At 43.3% G+C, this 19443-nt stretch overlaps 1 protein-coding gene across 1 annotated transcript; it reads left to right on the forward strand.

The window, feature by feature from the left end:
• The first annotated feature begins 1650 nt into the window (after window positions 1-1650).
• reep5 (receptor accessory protein 5) lies at window positions 1651-18576 on the forward strand. Its single transcript, XM_024381505.2, has 5 exons — window positions 1651-1873; window positions 2197-2290; window positions 4245-4383; window positions 17453-17621; window positions 18184-18576. Exons 1-5 carry the CDS (start codon window positions 1747-1749, stop codon window positions 18237-18239), a joined length of 585 nt encoding a protein of 194 aa, XP_024237273.2. The 5' UTR covers window positions 1651-1746; the 3' UTR covers window positions 18240-18576.
• The last annotated feature ends 867 nt before the right edge of the window (window positions 18577-19443 follow it).

Here is a 19443-nt window from a genome sequence, read left to right on the forward strand (position 1 = left end):
TCAACAAGGCAGGTCCTACAGACCCTAGTTTTGTTGCACCTTGACTACTGTTCAGTCGTGTGGTCAGGTGCCACAAAAAAGGACAATTGCAATTGGCTCAGAACAGGGCAGCACGGCTGGGCCTCAGAACAGGGCAGCACGGCTGGCCCTCAGAACAGGGCAGCACGGCTGGCCCTCAGAACAGGGCAGCACGGCTGGGCCTCAGAACAGGGCAGCACGGCTGGGCCTCAGAACAGGGCAGCACGGGTGGGCCTCAGAACAGGGCAGCACGGCTGGGCCTCCGAACAGGGCAGCACGGCTGGGCCTCCGAACAGGGCAGCACGGCTGGGCCTCAGAACAGGGCAGCACGGCTGGGCCTCAGAACAGGGCAGCACGGCTGGGCCTCAGAACAGGGCAGCACGGCTGGCCCTCAGAACAGGGCAGCACGGCTGGGCCTCAGAACAGGGCAGCACGGGTGGGCCTCAGAACAGGGCAGCACGGCTGGCCCTTGGATGTACACAGAGAGCTAATGTTAATAATATGCATGTCAGTCTCTCCTGGCTGAAAGTGGAGGAGAGATTGACTTCATCACTACTTTTATTTATGAGAGGTATTGACATGTTGAATGCACTACTTTTATTTATGAGAGGTGTTGATTGCACATGTTGAATGCACCTGAATGCATCGGACACCCATGCATACCCCACAAGACATGCAACAAGAGGTCTCTTCACAGTCCCCAAGTCCAGAACAGACTATGGTAGGCACACAGTACTACATAGAGCAATGAATACAAGGAACTCTATTCCACATCAAGTAACTGACGCAAGCAGTAAAATTAGATTAAAAAAACAGATTAAAAAAACACCTTATGGAACAGCGGGGACTGTGAAGCAACACAAACGTTGGCACAGACACATGCATACACACACACACACACAAGATAACATACACACTGTACATACACATGGATTTAGTACTGTAAATATGTGGTAGTGGTGGAGTAGGGGACTAAGGGCACACCGTGTGTTGGGAAATTGGTGAATGTATTGTATATTTTTTTAATATAAGTGCCTTAATTTGCTGGACCCCAGGAAGAGTAGCTGCTGTTAAGGCAGCAGCGAATGGGGATCCATAATAAATACAAATACAAATACCCCGTGTATATAGAAAATCGTTTGTCATTGTGTATTTATTGCTTGTGTTATTATTTTTCTATATATATATATTTTTTTTTAAATTTCACCTTTATTTAACCAGGTAGGCAAGTTGAGAACAAGTTCTCATTTACAATTGCGACCTGGCCAAGATAAAGCAAAGCAGTTCGACACATACAACGACACAGAGTTACACATGGAGTAAAACAAACATACAGTCAATAATACAGTATAAACAAGTCTATATACGATGTGAGCAAATGAGGTGAGATAAGGGAGGTAAAGGCAAAAAAAAGGCCATGGTGGCAAAGTAAATACAATATAGCAAGTAAAACACTGGAATGGTTGGAAAGGCCCTATAAGTAAGCATGTCAGGTTTAGTCTACACCTGTTGTTTACGACGCATGTGACAAATACAATTTGATTTTATACAATTTAGCAATGTCATCAAAGTATTGGGTGTGGCTGTAGACACATTGCAGTGACGTATCGTTCAGTGTGATTCTGGCCGTGCTTCCATTCATTTACTCTGAACAGCGAGAAGAAGCAGGATAGAGTTGCATGGGTGTCGCAGTTCAATAGCCAACCAGCACCATACAACACGAAAATCATGGCAGCAATGGTACAGGACATAAAAGAGAGATTCGACAAGTTTCTTCATGAAAAGAATTTCATGACCGATGCATTGGCAAAGATAGAAGCTAAAACTGGAGTAAACAGGGCCTATATCGCAATCGGTAAGTATTTTGCTGTTATGAGGGGGGGGGGGAATCTATTTATTGAAAAGAAAATGAGGGTATGCTGTGAGAGTTCTGGTAACACAGCCTGCATCGGTCGTGGCACAGTTTGTTATTTTGACAAATAACGTCAAGTCAATATTCTGATCAAATAAATTGTCGTACGTTTTGATGGGCTTTGTCCGAATACAATACGTTTCCATATGAGCATACTGTACACCATTTTTTATTGTTTGACTAGATGATATTTAGACAATCACTTATATTAATCGATGACATATTTGTAGCCTGTAGGCTAATAAACAGATGTTATTATCTTGCAGTTGTCGTCGTCATTCTCGCAATTTACCTGGTTATTGGGTATGGAGCCTCCCTACTGTGCAACCTCATCGGATTTGTTTATCCAGCCTACATATCGTAAGTCTTTTTTTCTTCTTCTCATAAATTGGTCATTTAGGATAGCAATCCAAATATTAAATTGTTGCTGCCCTGTTCTGGGCAACAACAAAAAAACAGTTAATGAATTGCGTCATATATGACCCACCCTACCCTGTTCCTCACACGCACGCCCAATAGCATGAACACTATCACTATGCTATTTCAACATTGCCCACAGAAAACGAGGCCCAACGGGGAATCAATCGCCCACGTTGCACGGAGAAGCCTATTTGATCTTGTGAATAATTTTAAACACATTTTGCTTGATGAGCTAGAGCGGTGTTTACCTTACTATTAGCTTGAGAGTCAGGATTCTTTGAATGGCACTGGTAAAGTACTCGGCAATATGCCAGCAGCATCTTACTACAAGTTGTTACATACTAACTAAGGTCAAATTGTAGACAATTGTGTCTGCAGGTCGGGTGTGTGTTTGATATCACCTTTAAAAAAACCTAGAGTCGATCGCGGAAATCTAATTAGCACAATACAAAAATCCCCATAAGAATCTGTCAATTTAAACTAGAGAGATGTTTTTTATTTTGCATTGGTGGCGGCTCAATCCACCACATCCGCCAACGTTGCACTTCCGTGTCTGCGGTGAAAGGTGGCAGAGCTAGAGCGGTGTTTGTCAGACCATGAGACGTCCCGGAAATCTCTCTCAAAATCGTCTGTAGCGTCCGAACGATTTGGCCTATAGGACAGACACTAAAGAACAAACTTCTTTTTTTGAGGGGGGCAGCAGACTACAATCTGTTGTTCCATGTAGTGAATGCGTTTGTATGGGCTAATAGCAGTAAGGACAAAAATAACTATTAAAATATTTAATTATTTTTATTTTATTATGCATTAAGGGGTCATAAAATTCCAAATCAAATACCAAGATTATCCTTGTATGACCTTAAAACAATTCCATATATCATAGTAGAACCCCTCCCAGAGGCTTAAACTGTTATGGGTTAAAGGCATCTTTCATAAGGTAGTAATGTATGGTTTCCTGTGTCTACAGTTGCGTAAAATACTTAGTGCAGCAATATGCTATAGCCGTAATCCTATTAAATGTATTGCCACATGATTAACTGGCTACTTTGTGTTGTGGTTCCGCTCTCTATTGTGCAAAAACCGTTGAAACATTAAAATGTCACAATCTAACACTTTTTTTGGTGTGGATGATCTAATCAAACTCTAACTGAATGATATAAAATCACTCCTCGGGGTGAGGAGATCACATTTTCTCCCAGACACACTGACCGTATGGATCTGCAATGAGTACTATATTTTAGTTATTCAACATGTAGGCCCAAATGTGGGAAAAGCAGCCATGAGGCTACTGCTGCTCTTGTGGAGTGTTGCAAGAGACTGGGCAATAAGCACAGAGAGGAAAATCCAGATGCACATGATTAACCACAGAAACAAAATGTAAGTGACTCAGTCATTTCAGTTGGTCCCAACCACAGTTGCTCCTTGTGATTAACTCTGCATGTCTGGACAAAGTTCAACTGAACTCTGACGTATAGTGTTATCCTCGTACAACAAGTTATATTATTAAATTCATAACTTGTTTAGATATGGATGAGTTTACAAACGTCAGCACACACAGTGAAACAACGCAAATGCTGTTCAAAGATAAAAATGGAACACTCACTCTTATTTGGCATGCAAAACATTGAGACAAGACTCACAATTTGCTCCGAAGTCCCACTCGTGAGTCAAAATATTACCATGGAAACCTAGTTGTCAGGCCGTATGGTATCTATTATGTTCTTTCTTTAGCCTGTAGCTTAACAGCCTGGCTATTCTTTCCCAAATATAAAATCAATGCGAATTCGTGTTTGTTATGAAACCTGCTCAGTGTGTTCATGTCATCTTGCATAATACTTTTCCATTATGCTTCTAGGCATCCTGTCGCTAACATGGACTTATCCTTTAATTGCAGGATCAAAGCCATTGAGAGTGTAACCAAAGATGATGACACAAAATGGCTGACCTACTGGGTGGTATATGGAGTGTTCAGCGTGGCAGAGTTCTTTGCTGACATCTTCCTGTCCTGGTTCCCATTTTACTACATGGGAAAGGTAATGCATACTGGTGTTTGTCCTTAACCTCAAGGTCCTGAAGTACAGTGGTTTCCTAATCTTTGATACTATTTGATGAGGTTAACATTGAGGGCATGATGTGCAGTGCACATACACACTCATTTGTCAAACTGTCCTGCTATTGTGAAACCTTCTGCACACAGTTGCCAACATCCAAACACACTCCATAGTTAAATAATTGGCTGAAATGTTTTCAACTTCAAAAGGTGTGAATTCTGAAAATAAATCACACTTACAGTACCTTCAGAATGTATTCACACCCCTTGACTTTTTCCACATTTTGTTGTTAGTGGGATTAAAATTGTTTTAATTCTAATTTTGTCTAAGATCTACACAACTAATGTCAAAGTAGAAGAACAATGCTAAAATGTGGAAAACAATTAATGAAGAAAAAACATTGCAGTTCTTTTTCTTGTTTTAAATGACTAAATCACTGATGTCTGTTCAATGATTTGAATTCCAATTTGTTCGCCCCCCTGCGAGCTCAACGCACGCAATGCAGTTTCTCTGGAGCTACACTACCGGTCAAAAGTTTTAGAACACATACTTTTTCTTTATTTTGACTATTTATACATAGTAGAATAATAGTGAAGACACCCAAACTATGAAATAACACATATGGAATCATGTAGTAACCAAAAAAGTGATAAACAAATCATAAAATGTTATATTTGAGAATCTTCAAATAGTCACCCTTTGCCTTGATGACAGCTTTGCACACTATTGGCATTCTCTTAACCAGCTTAATGTGGTAGTCACATGGAATGCATTTCAATTTACAGGTGGGCCTTGTTAAAAGTGAATTTGTGGAATTTCTTTCCTTCTTAATGCATTTGAGCCAATCAGATGTGTTGTGACAAGGTAGCGGGGTATACAGAAGATAGCCCTATTTGGTAAAAGACCAAGTCCATATTATGGTATGAACAGCTAAAATAAGCAAAGAGAAACAACAGTCCATCATTACTTTAAAACAAAGGTCAGTTGATCTGGAAAATTTCAAGAACCTTTGAAAGTTTCTTCAAGTGCAGTCACAAAAACCATCCAAGCGCTATGATGAAACTGTGTCTCATGAGGACCGTCACAGAAATGGAAGACCCTGAGTTACCTCTGGTGCAGAGGATAAGTTCAGTAGAGTTACCAGCCTCTGAAATTGCAGCCCAAATAAATGCTTTAGAGTTAAAGTAACAGACATATCTCAACATCCAACTGTACAGAGGAAAACATGCCTTTATGGTCAAATTGCTGTAAAGAAACCACTACTACAAGACACCAATAAGAAGAAGAGACTGGGCCAAAAAACACGAGCAATGGACATTAGACCGGTGGAAATTTGTTCTTTTGTCTGGAGTCCAAATTGGAGGTTTTTGGTTCCAACTGCCGTGTCTTTGTGGGATGCAGTGTGGGTGAACAGATGATCTCCACATGTGTATTTCCCATCATTAAGCATGGAAGAGGAGGTGTTATGGTGCTTTGCTGGTGATATTGTCAGTGATGTATTTAGAATTCAGGGCACACTTAACCAGCATGGCTACCACAGCATTCTGCAGCGATATGCCATCGCATCTGGTTTGGGCTTCGTGGGACTATCATTTGTTTTTCAACAGGACAATGACCCAACACACTTCCAGGTTGTGTAAGGGCTATTCTACCAAGAAGGAGAGTGATGGAGTGCTGCATCATATGACCTGGCCTCCACAATCCCCGGAACTCAAGTTGTGCTCAGCATATGTTGGTTACTACATGATTCCATATGTGTTATTTCATAGTTTTTATGTCTTCAATATTATTCTACAATGTAGAAAATAGTAAAAATAAAGAAAAACCCTTGAATGAGTAGGTGTTCTAAAACCTTTGACTGGTAGTGTTTATCAGATCAACAGGCCAATGTTCTACATAGTTTAGCTCATAAAACGTGGTAATTAACTATAATGACCATAATCCATTTCTTATCTACTTGTCCGGTCTGTTTCTTTTATGCCTGCTACGGAAGAGACGGAGTGCGTTATTTTGAGGGGTATCGGGCATCTCTACCTGAAAATACATGATCTAAGTGATAGTTGGTATTCAGCAGTAATGAAAGTATGCCTTATTTAGTTTGAAGAACTAGAAAAGTGATTTTTGTCAGACAGCAGATCTATAGAGATGAGATGACTTAGATTGAAATAAAGTAATCAAATAAAACAAATGTAATACACAACAACTGAAATATTTTAAAGCAGACATGATGGCTAATAAGTGATTAGCAGTAATGGGCAGTCACTACCATCATAGAACTTTTATTGTTTTGTTCTGTGTTACAGCATTCAACCTAAATAATCAAAATCAAAAATGTATTTCTTTTATAATCGAACTGAATCTGAACCAATCTAAAAAAGGACTAATCTCTCAGCACTAATATCTTGATTAGATAAGTATTGAACCCAGAGTCAATATGTTATAATCACCTTTTGGCAGCAATTACAGCTTTGAGTCTTTCTGGGGAAGTCTCTTATTACAGCTTTGAGTCTTTCTGGGGAAGTCTCTTAAGAGCTTTTCCCACCTGGATTGTGCAACAATTGCCCGTTTATTCTTTTCAAAATTCTTCAAGCTCTGTCAAATTGGTTGTTGATCATTGCTAGATAACCTTTTGCAGGTCTTGTAACTTGGCCACTCAGGAACATTCACTGTCTTCTTGGTAAGCAACTCCAGGTTAGATTTGGCCTTCTATTTTAGGTTTGTCCAGCTGAATTTTTTTAATTTATCTCCCAGTTTCTGGTGGAAAGCAGACTGAAGTAGGTTTTCCTCTGGGATTTTGCCTGTGCTTAGCTCCATTCTGTTTCTTTTTTTAAAAATTAAAAAACCTCCCAAGCATACCCATAACATGATGCAGTTACCACTATCCAAGATGGCGTAGCAGTGAAGACGTGTCTGTTTTGTCCTCTCGTGTACTTTTGTATTTTTCGTATTTTTTGTATATATATATTTCATTTGATTTTCAATCTCTTTTCAATTTTTTTATTCGATTATACCTTCCGGTAACCTGCCTCACCCAATGTGATACGGAATCGCTATTATTTTCAATTTTAGAACACATTCAAGAATCTCCAGAAGCTAACCAATTAATTAGCTACAAGCTATTTAGTCATTGTTAACCACTGCTAGCGGCTTTTACCTTCTGCACAGATACCAGCCCTGTTTTTAGCCTGGATAATACTCGCTAATCTACCAATATCGGACTGTCTCCACAACGCCGGATTCCTGCCGTAATCCCTGGACCACTACTGTTACGGAGTCTAGTTGATAGGTAATCGACTAGCCGGACTGTTCCCCGGACTCCAGTTGTAGCCATTCGTACAATGCACAAACAAGGCTATTGAACCTGACATTGGTGTCTGTCGTTATTCCTTTATCTAACATATCATACTGAAACATGGTATCAGAAGTGGCTCGGAAAACACACGCCGTTTCCTACTCACAACACTGATCAACTCGTTGTTAGCTGCCTAGCTAGCATCACTACCTACGTCGATGACTGAAGGCAAAGAAATCTCATATTCCATTGCTATGGCAGCGAACATTCCGCCACCAAATCCCATGGTTCTCACAGGGGACTGGAATACTAATTGGGACAACTTCAGGGATGAATTCGAGGACTATGCGCTGGCGACCGGTCTACATGAGAAACCCAACGAGGTACAAGCGGCAACTCTGAGGAGTTTAATGGGCAGCGAATGCAGGCATATCTACCGGCACAATCTCACCCTCACAGCACGTCAACAGTGTGATGCAAAGGCTATATTGGATGCATTGGAGAATTACTTCAAACCCGCCAGAAACGTAATTTATGAGCGGTTCGTTTTCGGAAGCTGTAAACAGGAAGAGGGTGAGTCAGTACACAACTTTGTAACCCGTTTGAGAGAGAAATCCGCCACTTGTGAATACGGGGGATTGAAAGATGAATTGATTCGTGACAAAATAGTGCTGGGAATTGCAAATGAGGATACACGCCGGCGTCTACTGAGAGAGAGAGACTTAACATTAGTAACTGCCATTGAAATGTGCCGCACTGCTGAAGTCACTGACATGAGAATGAGAGCAATAGAAATCGAAACCCCACGCTCCGACGTTGATACCGTTCACGCTGTTGCTAGGCAGACATTCAGACTAAACCAATCGAGGCAGAGCAATTCACCACGAACGGTGAACACAGAGAGCCCCGTAGCATGTAAATACTGTGGGAATACACACACACGTGGCAAGGAGCACTGCCCTGCCTACGGAAAACCATGCAGAGCTTGTGGAACTAATCATTTTGCAAAAGTGTGTCTCAAAAGCAAAAGAAGGGTGAGTGAGGGCAAGATTCACTGTGTTGATGATGTCATTCAATGTTCAGAGCTGAAAAGTGAAAGTGACATTTACATGCATGAATCCATTGGGGCTGTACACTCAAGAGGGAAGAAATGGTTTGTGACACTACGATTACACAACAAGCAACAACAATGTCAACTGGATTCTGGTGCTACATGCAACGTAATGAGCTACAAAGACAAAATCAATCTGGCACCTGACACACATCTATTGCCCAGCGATACTAGACTAAAGCTCTACTCAGGAGAGCTAATGAGCTCTATGGGCACCTTTGAGACCGAATGTGTTATTCGGGGACGCAAACACAAGCTGGAGTTTGAGATTGTAAAAACCAGTCAACATCCTCTCCTCTCAGGCTCTACATGCGAACGCCTGGGACTGATGCAGTTCACTGTACCAAATGACCTGCACATTGTGGATCATGTCCAGCATGGACCCCTGTCCAAAGAACAACTACTTAGCAGATATGACGATGTATTCAACATGCCCGTTGAATCTGTGCCTGGGGAAGGACAACTTTGAGGTGGATGAGAGCATCACTCCAGTCCAGTGTGCTCCTCGCAATGTGCCCATTGCAATGAAAGTGGCTGTGAAGGCCCAGCTGGACAAGTATGAGGCTGATGGCCACATGACATCTGTGACTGAACCAACTGACTGGATCAGCAATATGGTCATAGTGAAAAAACCAGAGAAGCTGAGGGTCTGCATCGACCCAAAGCATCTGAACCAAGCACGAGGCCGCAGTGCAGGAGATGAAATCTCTGGCTTCATCCATGCCAGTGTTGCGCTACTACGACGTCATGAAGCCTGTCACAATCCAGAGCAACTCCAGCCAAAGGGGACTTGGATGCTGCCTTATGCAGGAAGGCCAGCCCGTTGCGTTTGCCTCGAGCGCTCACCCCCACCGAACAAAACTATGCACAAATTGAGAAAGAGTGCCTCAGCATCGTCTTCTCCTGCCAGCGATTCCATCACTACTTATATGGGCGAGACCTGGTCATCGCTGAAACTGACCACAAACCACTCATTGCCATATTCAGTAAACCTCTCCTCAACGCGCCCAAGAGGCTTCAAAGCATGCTCCTGACTCTGCAAAACTACAGCCTGAAGGTCATTTACAAGCCAGGACCAGAGATGTACATCAGCGACACACTGAGCAGGGCAACAACACAATGTACAGGCAGAGGCACTGTCTATCAGCGGCAGGCCATCTGTTCGCTACAGCAGGAACAACAAGATGTTCAACAGATCAATCAGGCAGACTACTTAAACGTCACAGATCACCGCCTAGCCCAGATAAGGCAACACACTGACAAGGACGAACGCCTACAGTCACTGAAGTCCATGGCTCTCGCAGGTTGGCCATACCTGAAAGAGGAGACACCTTTCACAGTGAGAGAATACTGGACCTTTCGAGATGAGATCAGCGTGCAAAATGGCGTCTTGTTCAGAGGTCAGAAGGTCATTATTCCCAAATCACTACGTCCAGAGATGCTTACCCGCATACACTCCAGTCACGTTGGAGGTGATGCATGCTACCGCCAGGCTCGTGAAACATTATACTGGCCAAACATGCAAGCAGAAATTAAAGACTTTGTCAGCAACTGTACCACATGCAACGAGTACGCTCATGAACAGCAAAAGGAAACCATGATGTCACACGAACTGCCCACAAGGGCCTGGCAAATCGTCAGCATGGACTTATTTAGCCACAGACAAAAGGACTATCTTCTCATCGTTGATCACTACTCTGACTTTTGGGAAATTGAACTGCTCCCTGACTTGTCTGCAGAGACGGTCATAAAGCGCTGCAAGGCGCAGTTTGCAAGGCAAGGTCAGCCTGACAAGGTAATCACGGACAATGGCCCACAATTCACTGCACAGTTCAAGCGTTTCGCCTCAGAATGGGAGTTTGACCACGTGACCTCCTCTCCAAGACACCCAAAAGCAAATGGCAAGGCAGAATCAGCTGTCAAGATTGCAAAAAACCTGTTAAGCAGGGCCTTGCGCGACAACAACGACCCATGGAAAGCGATCTTACAGTGGAGGAACACACCCACTGAAAACATGGACAGCAGCCCAGCACAACGCCTTCTGTCCAGACGTCTGAAGACTACCATCCCGTAGCTAACGAGCTACTTGAGCCCTGCGTCATGGTTGGCGTCACGGACAAACTGCGTCACAGAAAGCAGCTCGCTAAGTGCTTCTACGACCGGACTGCTCGGGACCTACCAGAGATGGAGGTGGGTGAAACGATAAGGATGAAACCGCTGCCGGGAGACCACACAGAACTTTGGAGGCTCGGCACATGCCTGCAGAGAGTTGCACCACGTTCTTACCTGGTGGATGTTGGTGGCTCCCTCTATCGTCGCAATCGGTTGGATCTGCGCATAGCAGAGCAGACAAACCAGAACACGCCATACACTCACCTAGATGAGCTGGATCACAGTCCAGGCCTAAGGGTAAGGGGTGCAGAATTGAGACATGGGCCAACTGAAGGTGAGGCTTCTACCCCACCAAGCTCTCCAGCTCGTGCCCCTAATCCTACCCCTGTCAGAGCCAATACTTACTCACGGGTGGGTCGGCTGTGCAAGCCACCGGACAGGCTTACTCTGTAAGCAAGGGACTGTTAACTTGCCCTCGGTTAATTAAAATATATATTTGTTAAATAATTAAATTGAAATTAAAAAAGGAAGATGACAACTGAAGTAAAAAAGAAATGTAATGCTTTTTCTATTGTATTGACCTGACTGTTAAGAATTTAATGTTATGCCTTTATCTTTGCACTTTCTATTGAAAAGGATGATGTTACGGAGTCTAGTTGATAGGTAATCGACTAGCCGGACTGTTCCCCGGACTCCAGTTGTAGCCATTCGTACAATGCACAAACAAGGCTATTGAACCTGACATTGGTGTCTGTCGTTATTCCTTTATCTAACATATCATACTGAAACAACGACTTCTGATCTTCACAGCTAGCTTGCAGCTAGCTAGCTCACAGCTTACAGATAGCTTTCACTCACCGTGGCACCCAGTACCGAAGCTATCCCCGAGGCCCACCTCCCGGCCTACTCAGCTGTTCACACGAACCCCACTCAGTTTTAATTTTTTTAATTTTTATTTTTTTTAACACGGCTAGAGCCCAAAACTCCACCGGATCCTTGCTGTAAACTCTGGACCTTGGCACCGGATCACCACTGCTACCGATTGGATATAGTGGCTAACGCCACTGCCACAAAGCTAGCACCAGTTAGCCGTGAGCCAGGCACATCTCCCGGCTAGCAAACTAATTTCCACAATACCTCTTTCACCATCTGGCTTGGATTCTCTGTCGACACGGCGCCCCGCCGCACCACCACGACTGGTCTGCCGACGAATACTCCATCCGCTGTGCCTTCATCCGGCCTCCGTCGGACTCAGGCTATGTGTGTAGTTAATCCGACCCTCTCTGACTAGTCATCGCCATTTTACCTGCTGTTGTTGTGTTAGCTGATTAGCTGTTGTTGTCTCACCTGTTGTTTTAGCTAGCTCTCCCAATCAACACCTGCAATTACTTTATGCCTCGCTGTATGTCTCTCTCAAATGTCAATATGCCTTGTATACTGTTGTTCAGGTTAGTTATCATTGTTTTAGTTTACAATGGACCCCCTAGTTCCACTCTTCATACCTCCTTTATCCCACCTCCCACACATGTGGTGACCTCATCCATTACAACCAGCATGTCCAGAGACACAACCTCTCTTATCATCACCCAGTGCCTGGGCTTACCTCCGCTGTACCTGCACCCCACCATACCCCTGTCTGCGCATTATGCCCTGAATATATTCTACCACGCCCATGCTCCTTTTATTCTTTGTCCCCAACGCTCTAGGCGACCAGTTTTGATAGCCTTTAGCCGCACCCTCATCCTACTCCTCTGTTCCACGGGTGATGTGGAGATAAACCCAGGCCCTGCATGTCCCCAGGCACCCTCATTTGTTGACTTTTGTGATCGAAAAAGCCTTAAGTTTGTTTTACTCACTGCTTTAGCACACTCTGCCAACCCTGATGTCCTTGCTGTGTCTGAATCCTGGCTTAGGAAGGCCACCAAAAATTCTGAGATTTCCATACCCAACTATAACATTTTCCATTAAGATAGCCTGCAAAGTAATGTCATACTCTCCAGGTCCTTACCCAAACAGTTCGAACTTCTAATTAAAAAAATTAATCTCTCCAGAAATGTCTCTCACTCTTGCCGCCTGCTACCGACCCCCCCCCCCTCAGCTCCCAGCTGTGCCCTGGACACCATTTGTGAATTGATCGCCCCCCCCCATCTAGCTTCAGAGTTTGTTCTGTTAGGAGACCTAAACTGGGATATGCTTAACACCCTGGCAGTCCTACAATCTAAGCTAGATGCCCTCAATCTCACACAAATCATCAAGGAACCCACCAGGTACAACTCTAAATCTGTAACCCTCATAGACGTTATCCTGACCAACTGGCCCTCCAAATACCCCTCCGCTGTCTTCAATCAGGATCTCAGCGATCACTGCCTCATTGCCTGTATCCGCTACGGGTCCGCAGTCAAACGACCACCCCTAATCACTGTCAAACGCTCCCTAAAACACTTCTGCGAGCAGGCCTTTCTAATCGACCTGGCCCAGGTATCCTGGAAGGATATTGACCTCACCCCGTCAGTTGAGGATGCCTGGTCAATCTTTAAAAGTAACTTCCTCACCATCTTAGATAAGCATGCTCCGTTCAAAAAATGCAGAACTAAGAACAGATATAGCCCCTGGTTCTCTCCAGACCTGACTGCCCTCGACCAGCACAAAAACATTCTGTGGCGGACTGCAATAGCATTGAATAGTCCCCGCGATATGCAACTGTTCAGGGAAGTCAGGAACCAATACACCCAGTCAGTCAGGAAAGAAAAGGCCAGCTTTTTCAAGCAGAAATGTGCATCCTGTAGCTCTAACTCCAACTCCAAAAAGTTCTGGGACACTGTAAAGTCCATGGAGAACAAGAGCACCTCCTCCCAGCTGCCCAGGCTAGGTAACACGGTCACCACCGATTTAAATCCATGATAATCGAAAACTTCAACAAGCATTTCTCAACGGCTGGCCATGCCTTCCTCCTGGCTACTCCAACCTTGGCCAACAGCTCCACCCCCACCCCCCACAGCTACTCGCCCAAGCCTCCCCAGCTTCTCCTTTACCCAAATCCAGATAGCAGATGTTCTGAAAGAGCTGCAAAACCTGGACCCGACAAATCAGCTGGGCTTGACGATCTGGACCCTCTATTTCTGAAACTATCCGCCGCCATTGTCGCAACCCCTATTACCAGCCTGTTCAACCTATCTTTCCTATTGTCTGAGATCCCCAAGGACTGGAAAGCTACCGCGGTCATCCCCCTCTTCAAAGGGGGAGACACCCTGGAACCAAACTGTTACAGGCCTATATCCATCCTGCCCTGCCTATCTAAGGTCTTTGAAAGCCAAGTCAACAAACCAATCACTGACCATCTCGAATCACACCGTACCTTCTCCACTGTGCAATCTGGTTTCCGAGCCGGTCACAGGTGCACCTCAGCCACGCTCAAGGTACTAAACGATATCATAACCGCCATCAATAAAAGACAGTACTGTGCAGCCGTCTTCATCGACCTGGCCAAGGCTTTCGACTCTGTCAATCACCGTATTCTTATCGGCAGACTCAGTAGCCTCGGTTTTTCTAATGACTGCCTTGCCTGGTACACCAACTACTTTGCAGACAGAGTTCAGGGTGTAAAATCGGAGGGCATGTTGTCCGGTCCTCTGGCACTCTATGGGGGTGCCACAGGGTTCAATTCTCGGGCCGACTCTTTTCTCTGTATATATCAATGATGTTGCCCTTGCTGCGGGCGATTCCCTGATCCACTTCTACGCAGACGACACCATTCTGTATACTTCTCGCCCTTCCTTGGACACTGTGCTATCTAACCTCCAAATGAGCTTCAACGCCATACAACACTCCTTCCGTGGCCTCCAACTGCTCTTAAACGCTAGTAAAACCAAATGCATGCTTTTCAACCGTTCGCTGCCTGCACCCGCACGCCCGACTAGCATCACCACCCTGGTTGGTTCCGACCTAGAATATGTGGACATCTATAAGTACCTAGGTGTCTGGCTAGACTGTAAACGCTCCTTCCAGACTCATATCAAACATATCCAATCCAAAATCAAATCTAGAATCGGCTTTCTATTTCGCAACAAAGCCTCCTTCACTCACGCCGCCAAACTTACCCTAGTGAATCTGACTATCCTACCGATCCTCGACTTCGGCGATGTCATCTACAAAATGGCTTCCAATACTCTACTCAGCAAACTGGATGCAGTTTATCACAGTGCCATCCGCTTTGTTACTAAAGCACCTTATACCACCCACCACTGCGACCTGTATGCTCTAGTCGGCTGGCCCTCGCTACATATTCGTCGCCAGACCCACTGGCTCCAGGTCATCTACAAGTCCATGCTAGGTAAAACTCCGCCTTATCTCAGTTCACTGGTCATGATGGCAACACCCACCCGTTGCACGCGCTCCAGCAGGTGTATCTCACTTATCATCCCTAAAGCCAACACCTAATTTGGCCGCCTTTCCTTCCAGTTCTCTGCTGCCTGTGACTGGAACGAATTGCAAAAATCGTTGAAGTTGGAGATTTATCTCCCTGTTGGATTTATTATGGATAAATGAATAAACAATATCCCCATTTTAAATAGAATTGTAACTAAGTAAACTTATACTCTGTTTTATAAGTGATTAACAATATGAGTTCATAAGAAGGGATTGTGTGACACGGACAAGGAGTAATAAAAAGTTAATGAACACCATCCCAACTAGAAATAAAACGAATGGGTTGTGGACTGTGAAAACAGATAAGGTCGTTAGCCTATGGTTGACCCTACAGAAACTTAACTCTGGGGTTTTTAGATAAGGCAGTGAGTGCATTCCTAGGTTTTCTGTTAATTAAAACTGTCAGTTCAGTGGTGATCGATAATGTTGAGGGGTCAAAAGTTATCTGGGAGTGTGTTAGTAAGTTAGAATTAACTTTTCACCTTACTTTGTCCCGGTCGAGAGGAGGGGATTCTGTTAAAGCAATGAAATGACGTAATGATCTGTATATAAACTGCTGCACGTGATTAAGTGGGAGCGCGCTCCGAGAATAATTTCTATTACCTATTATTGAAAGACTGGTCTGCGTCTATTTTATGCAAACAAGAAATCTTACAAATTCTCATAAAATAGATTAAGGGCTTTCAATTGATGAAAGCACATTGGCATAATTAAATTATGTAACACTCCCTCACCAACTTTAAACATCTGGTATCTGAGCAGCTAACCGATCGCTGCAGCTGTACATTGTCCATCGGTAAATAGCCCACCCAATTTACCTACCTCATCCCCATACTGTTTTTATTTACTTTTCTGCTCTTTTGCACACCAGTATCACACCAGTACCCGCACATGACCATCTGATCATTTATCACTCCAGTGTTAATCTGCTAAAATTGTAATTATTCGCCTACCTCCTCATGCCTTTTGCACACAATGTATATAGACTCCTTTTTTCTTTTTTCTGCTGTGTTTTTGACTTGTTTATTGTTTACTCCATGTGTAACTCTGTGTTGCTGTCTGTTCACACTGCTATGCTTTATCTTGGCCAGGTCGCAGTTGTAAATGAGAACTTGTTCTCAACTAGCCTACCTGGTTAAATAAAGGTGAAATAAAAAAAATTAAAATCCTTGAAAATATGGAGTGGTACTCCGTAATGTGTTGGATTTTCCCCAAACATAAGTTAGCATTTAGGACAGAAAGTTAATTGCTTTGCCACATTTTTTGCAGTATTACTTTTCCTTGTAGCACACAGGATGCATATTTTGGAATATTTTATTCTGTACAGGCTTCTTTCTTTTTACACTCAATTAGGTTAGTATTGTGGAGTAACTACAATGCTGTTGATCCATCCTCAGTTTTCTATCACAGCTATTAAACTCTGGAATTGTTTTACAATCACCATTGGCCTCATGGTGAAATCCCTGAGCGGTTTCCTTCCCCCCCGGCAACTGAGTTAGGAAGGATGCCTGTATCTTTGTATTGATACACATAAAAAAAAAATTCAACACTTATTGCACACAGAGCGAGTTCATGCAACTTATTATGTGACTTGTTAAGCAAATTTTTACTCCTGAACTTTATTTAGGCTTTCCATATCAAAGGGATTGAATACTTATTGACTCCAGACATTAGCTTTTAATTGAATTAATTTGTAAACATTTCTACATAGTTCCACTTTGACATTATGGGGTATTGTTTAGGCCAGTGACTACAAAATCTATTCAATAAATTTGAAGTTCAGGCTGTAACACACCAACATTTAGAAGAAGTCCAGTGGTGCAATACTTTCTGAAGGCACAGTAGCTCATCGTTAAGGTATTAAAAGCATGTTAAATCATAACATTATATTGACTCGATTCAATAACTTAATCTCCTTCCTTAATCTACATCCATCATGTGCTGGTATGAAGCAGATGTACTTATTTCCTTCCCATCTAAATCTCCATGGCAACGGAGCTCATGCCTGCCAGCTTGTGTAATTTGCTAGAGCACTTACTCAGAGATTTTATTCTTGGCGGCGTTTCCTGGAAGCATTGGGTGAGAACATTCTTTTGTTTGTTTCCCCTCAGTGTGCCTTCTTGGTGTGGTGCATGGCTCCAACTCCTTCTAACGGTTCCATCCAGATATACACGCGGATCATCCGCCCCATCTTCCTCAAGCACGAGTCCAAGATTGACAACATAGCCAAGGACCTCAAGGGGAAGGCGACAGAGGCTGCGGACAAGTTCAAAGATGAAGGTAGGCACACCGGGCATCTGTTTTCAATGTCTCTCTGAAATACGATGAATCCATTTTAAAACCATCTCAGCTTTTGCCCTTTTGAATCTTATCTTTACCATTTTAAAGGATTAAATATGCAGCATCTGCTCTTTGAAAGTAGCTGACGGTGATGCCTTTCACTCCAACAGGTTTTGAGGAATGGGTTCAGACAGTTTTCGGGAAATGTAACACGTTTTCTTCATTGCATTATTGAGGAACGGTGAACCTGTCACATTGACAGATTTTAAATGGCCATTGTTGATATGTCCAATTGTAAAAGGTCAGCATCACATTAATTGGAATGCTCTGGTCTTGACCATTCATTTTCATTGTCAAATTGTCTGTGACTGCTTCTCTGACAGACCGACTGACGGTGATGTTGAGGTAGGCCTCTTGATAGGCAGACGGTGTTGAGGTAGGCCTCATGACATACAGGCAGACACACAGATAGTGTTTTTGAGGTAGGCCTATTTACATACAGATAGGCAGAGTTGTGTAGGTATGCCTCTTATGTCTAAAGTGTAATGTTTTTGTTCCACAGCAAAGAAAGCGACGGCGAACATAATGTGGGAGGAGGGGATGAAGAAGGACTCCTAAAGGCGCCGCGAGGACAAAGTTCCCAAAGTTCAACAGCATTGTCATCTCTGGAGTGGACTGTGTTACACAGCTCAATAAATGTTGCCTTGGATTTTTTTTATTGTTTATTATTTTATAAATTATCTGAAGGATAGCATCTTGGTCTTGCACAGTTTGTCTGTAAAAATACATTTAAAAAAACACAGCGATAGATGGTCACGTATCCAAGAGTGATGTAAAACCGTTTGAAACCTTTAACTTGTTTGCGTACCTTTAGGTTGTAATGAGCCAGTGATGTTGTTTCCCCTCCTGCTACGCTTTAAGTACCCAAATAAAATAAAAAAGAAACCTGCTGTTATTTCTCCATTGTTTCTCTCCCTCATTATGTATGGATTATGGTCTTTTTTACAATGTTATTTTTGGCAGAGAGTTTGACGTGTACTAGACCAAAAGCTAACATTTTGGCTGGATTTACTGTTTTGATTTGCATACCTGAACCTCCCCTGTAAATTGGGGCCTGCTTATAGAAGAAAGATACTGATAGAAGATTAACTTTACATGGAAAAGGATTGATTTGCTGATACAAAATCCAACCTAATAAACAGCACAAACACACAAGGCTGGCAGCAGCACAGACTTGGCTGCAGATCAGCATCGCTGGGGCAATTGTAGGGGTTAAGTGACTTGCTCAAGGACACGTTGAGCAAGTCAGAGATCAGCAGCCATCTGTTGCCAGGTTAGTTCCAGCTTATGTAGCCTGGTCCAGTGAGGTATACTACAAAGCAAGTTAACTTTGACAAACAACCAGAAAGAACCATTTAATTTCTGGTTCATAAAGCTAGACTTCGATATGTGTTTTTGGTTGTTGAGTTAAGGAGATGATGCCAATTTCAAGCATATCCTTCTAAACAAAACTTTTTCTGAATAGGCAAGTTAGCAGGCTAACTCACTGATCCTGTTTTGACGTATACCCCTCTGGGCTTGAAACAGAAACCTTCCCATGTATCCTTTGGTAACACGATAGACTGATATATGAGTGAGGAACAATTGATGTACATCCATGATCAATAATGGAAACAATTTTTGTCTGTTTATTGGTTAGAGATGCAGAGGTGAAAGGTAGATGAGAGTGCCGAACCCATGCTGTCAGTGGTGCATGAGATGCCAGAATATCCAAAGGTGGGAAAAGTACCCAATTGTCATACTTAAATGTTACTCTAGTAAA

This window comes from Oncorhynchus tshawytscha, linkage group LG20 (genome assembly GCF_018296145.1).
Source record: "Oncorhynchus tshawytscha isolate Ot180627B linkage group LG20, Otsh_v2.0, whole genome shotgun sequence".
Classification (NCBI taxonomy): domain Eukaryota; kingdom Metazoa; phylum Chordata; class Actinopteri; order Salmoniformes; family Salmonidae; genus Oncorhynchus; species Oncorhynchus tshawytscha.

Bases quoted from the DNA above. Each gene is read 5' to 3' on its own strand.
- reep5 (XM_024381505.2), top strand. From the start codon at position 1,747: ATGGCAGCAATGGTACAGGACATAAAAGAGAGATTCGACAAGTTTCTT. The intron at 4,384-17,452 runs GTAATGCATACT...GTTTCCCCTCAG, and splicing joins CATTTTACTACATGGGAAAG to TGTGCCTTCTTGGTGTGGTG. The intron at 17,622-18,183 runs GTAGGCACACCG...TTTGTTCCACAG, and splicing joins GGACAAGTTCAAAGATGAAG to CAAAGAAAGCGACGGCGAAC.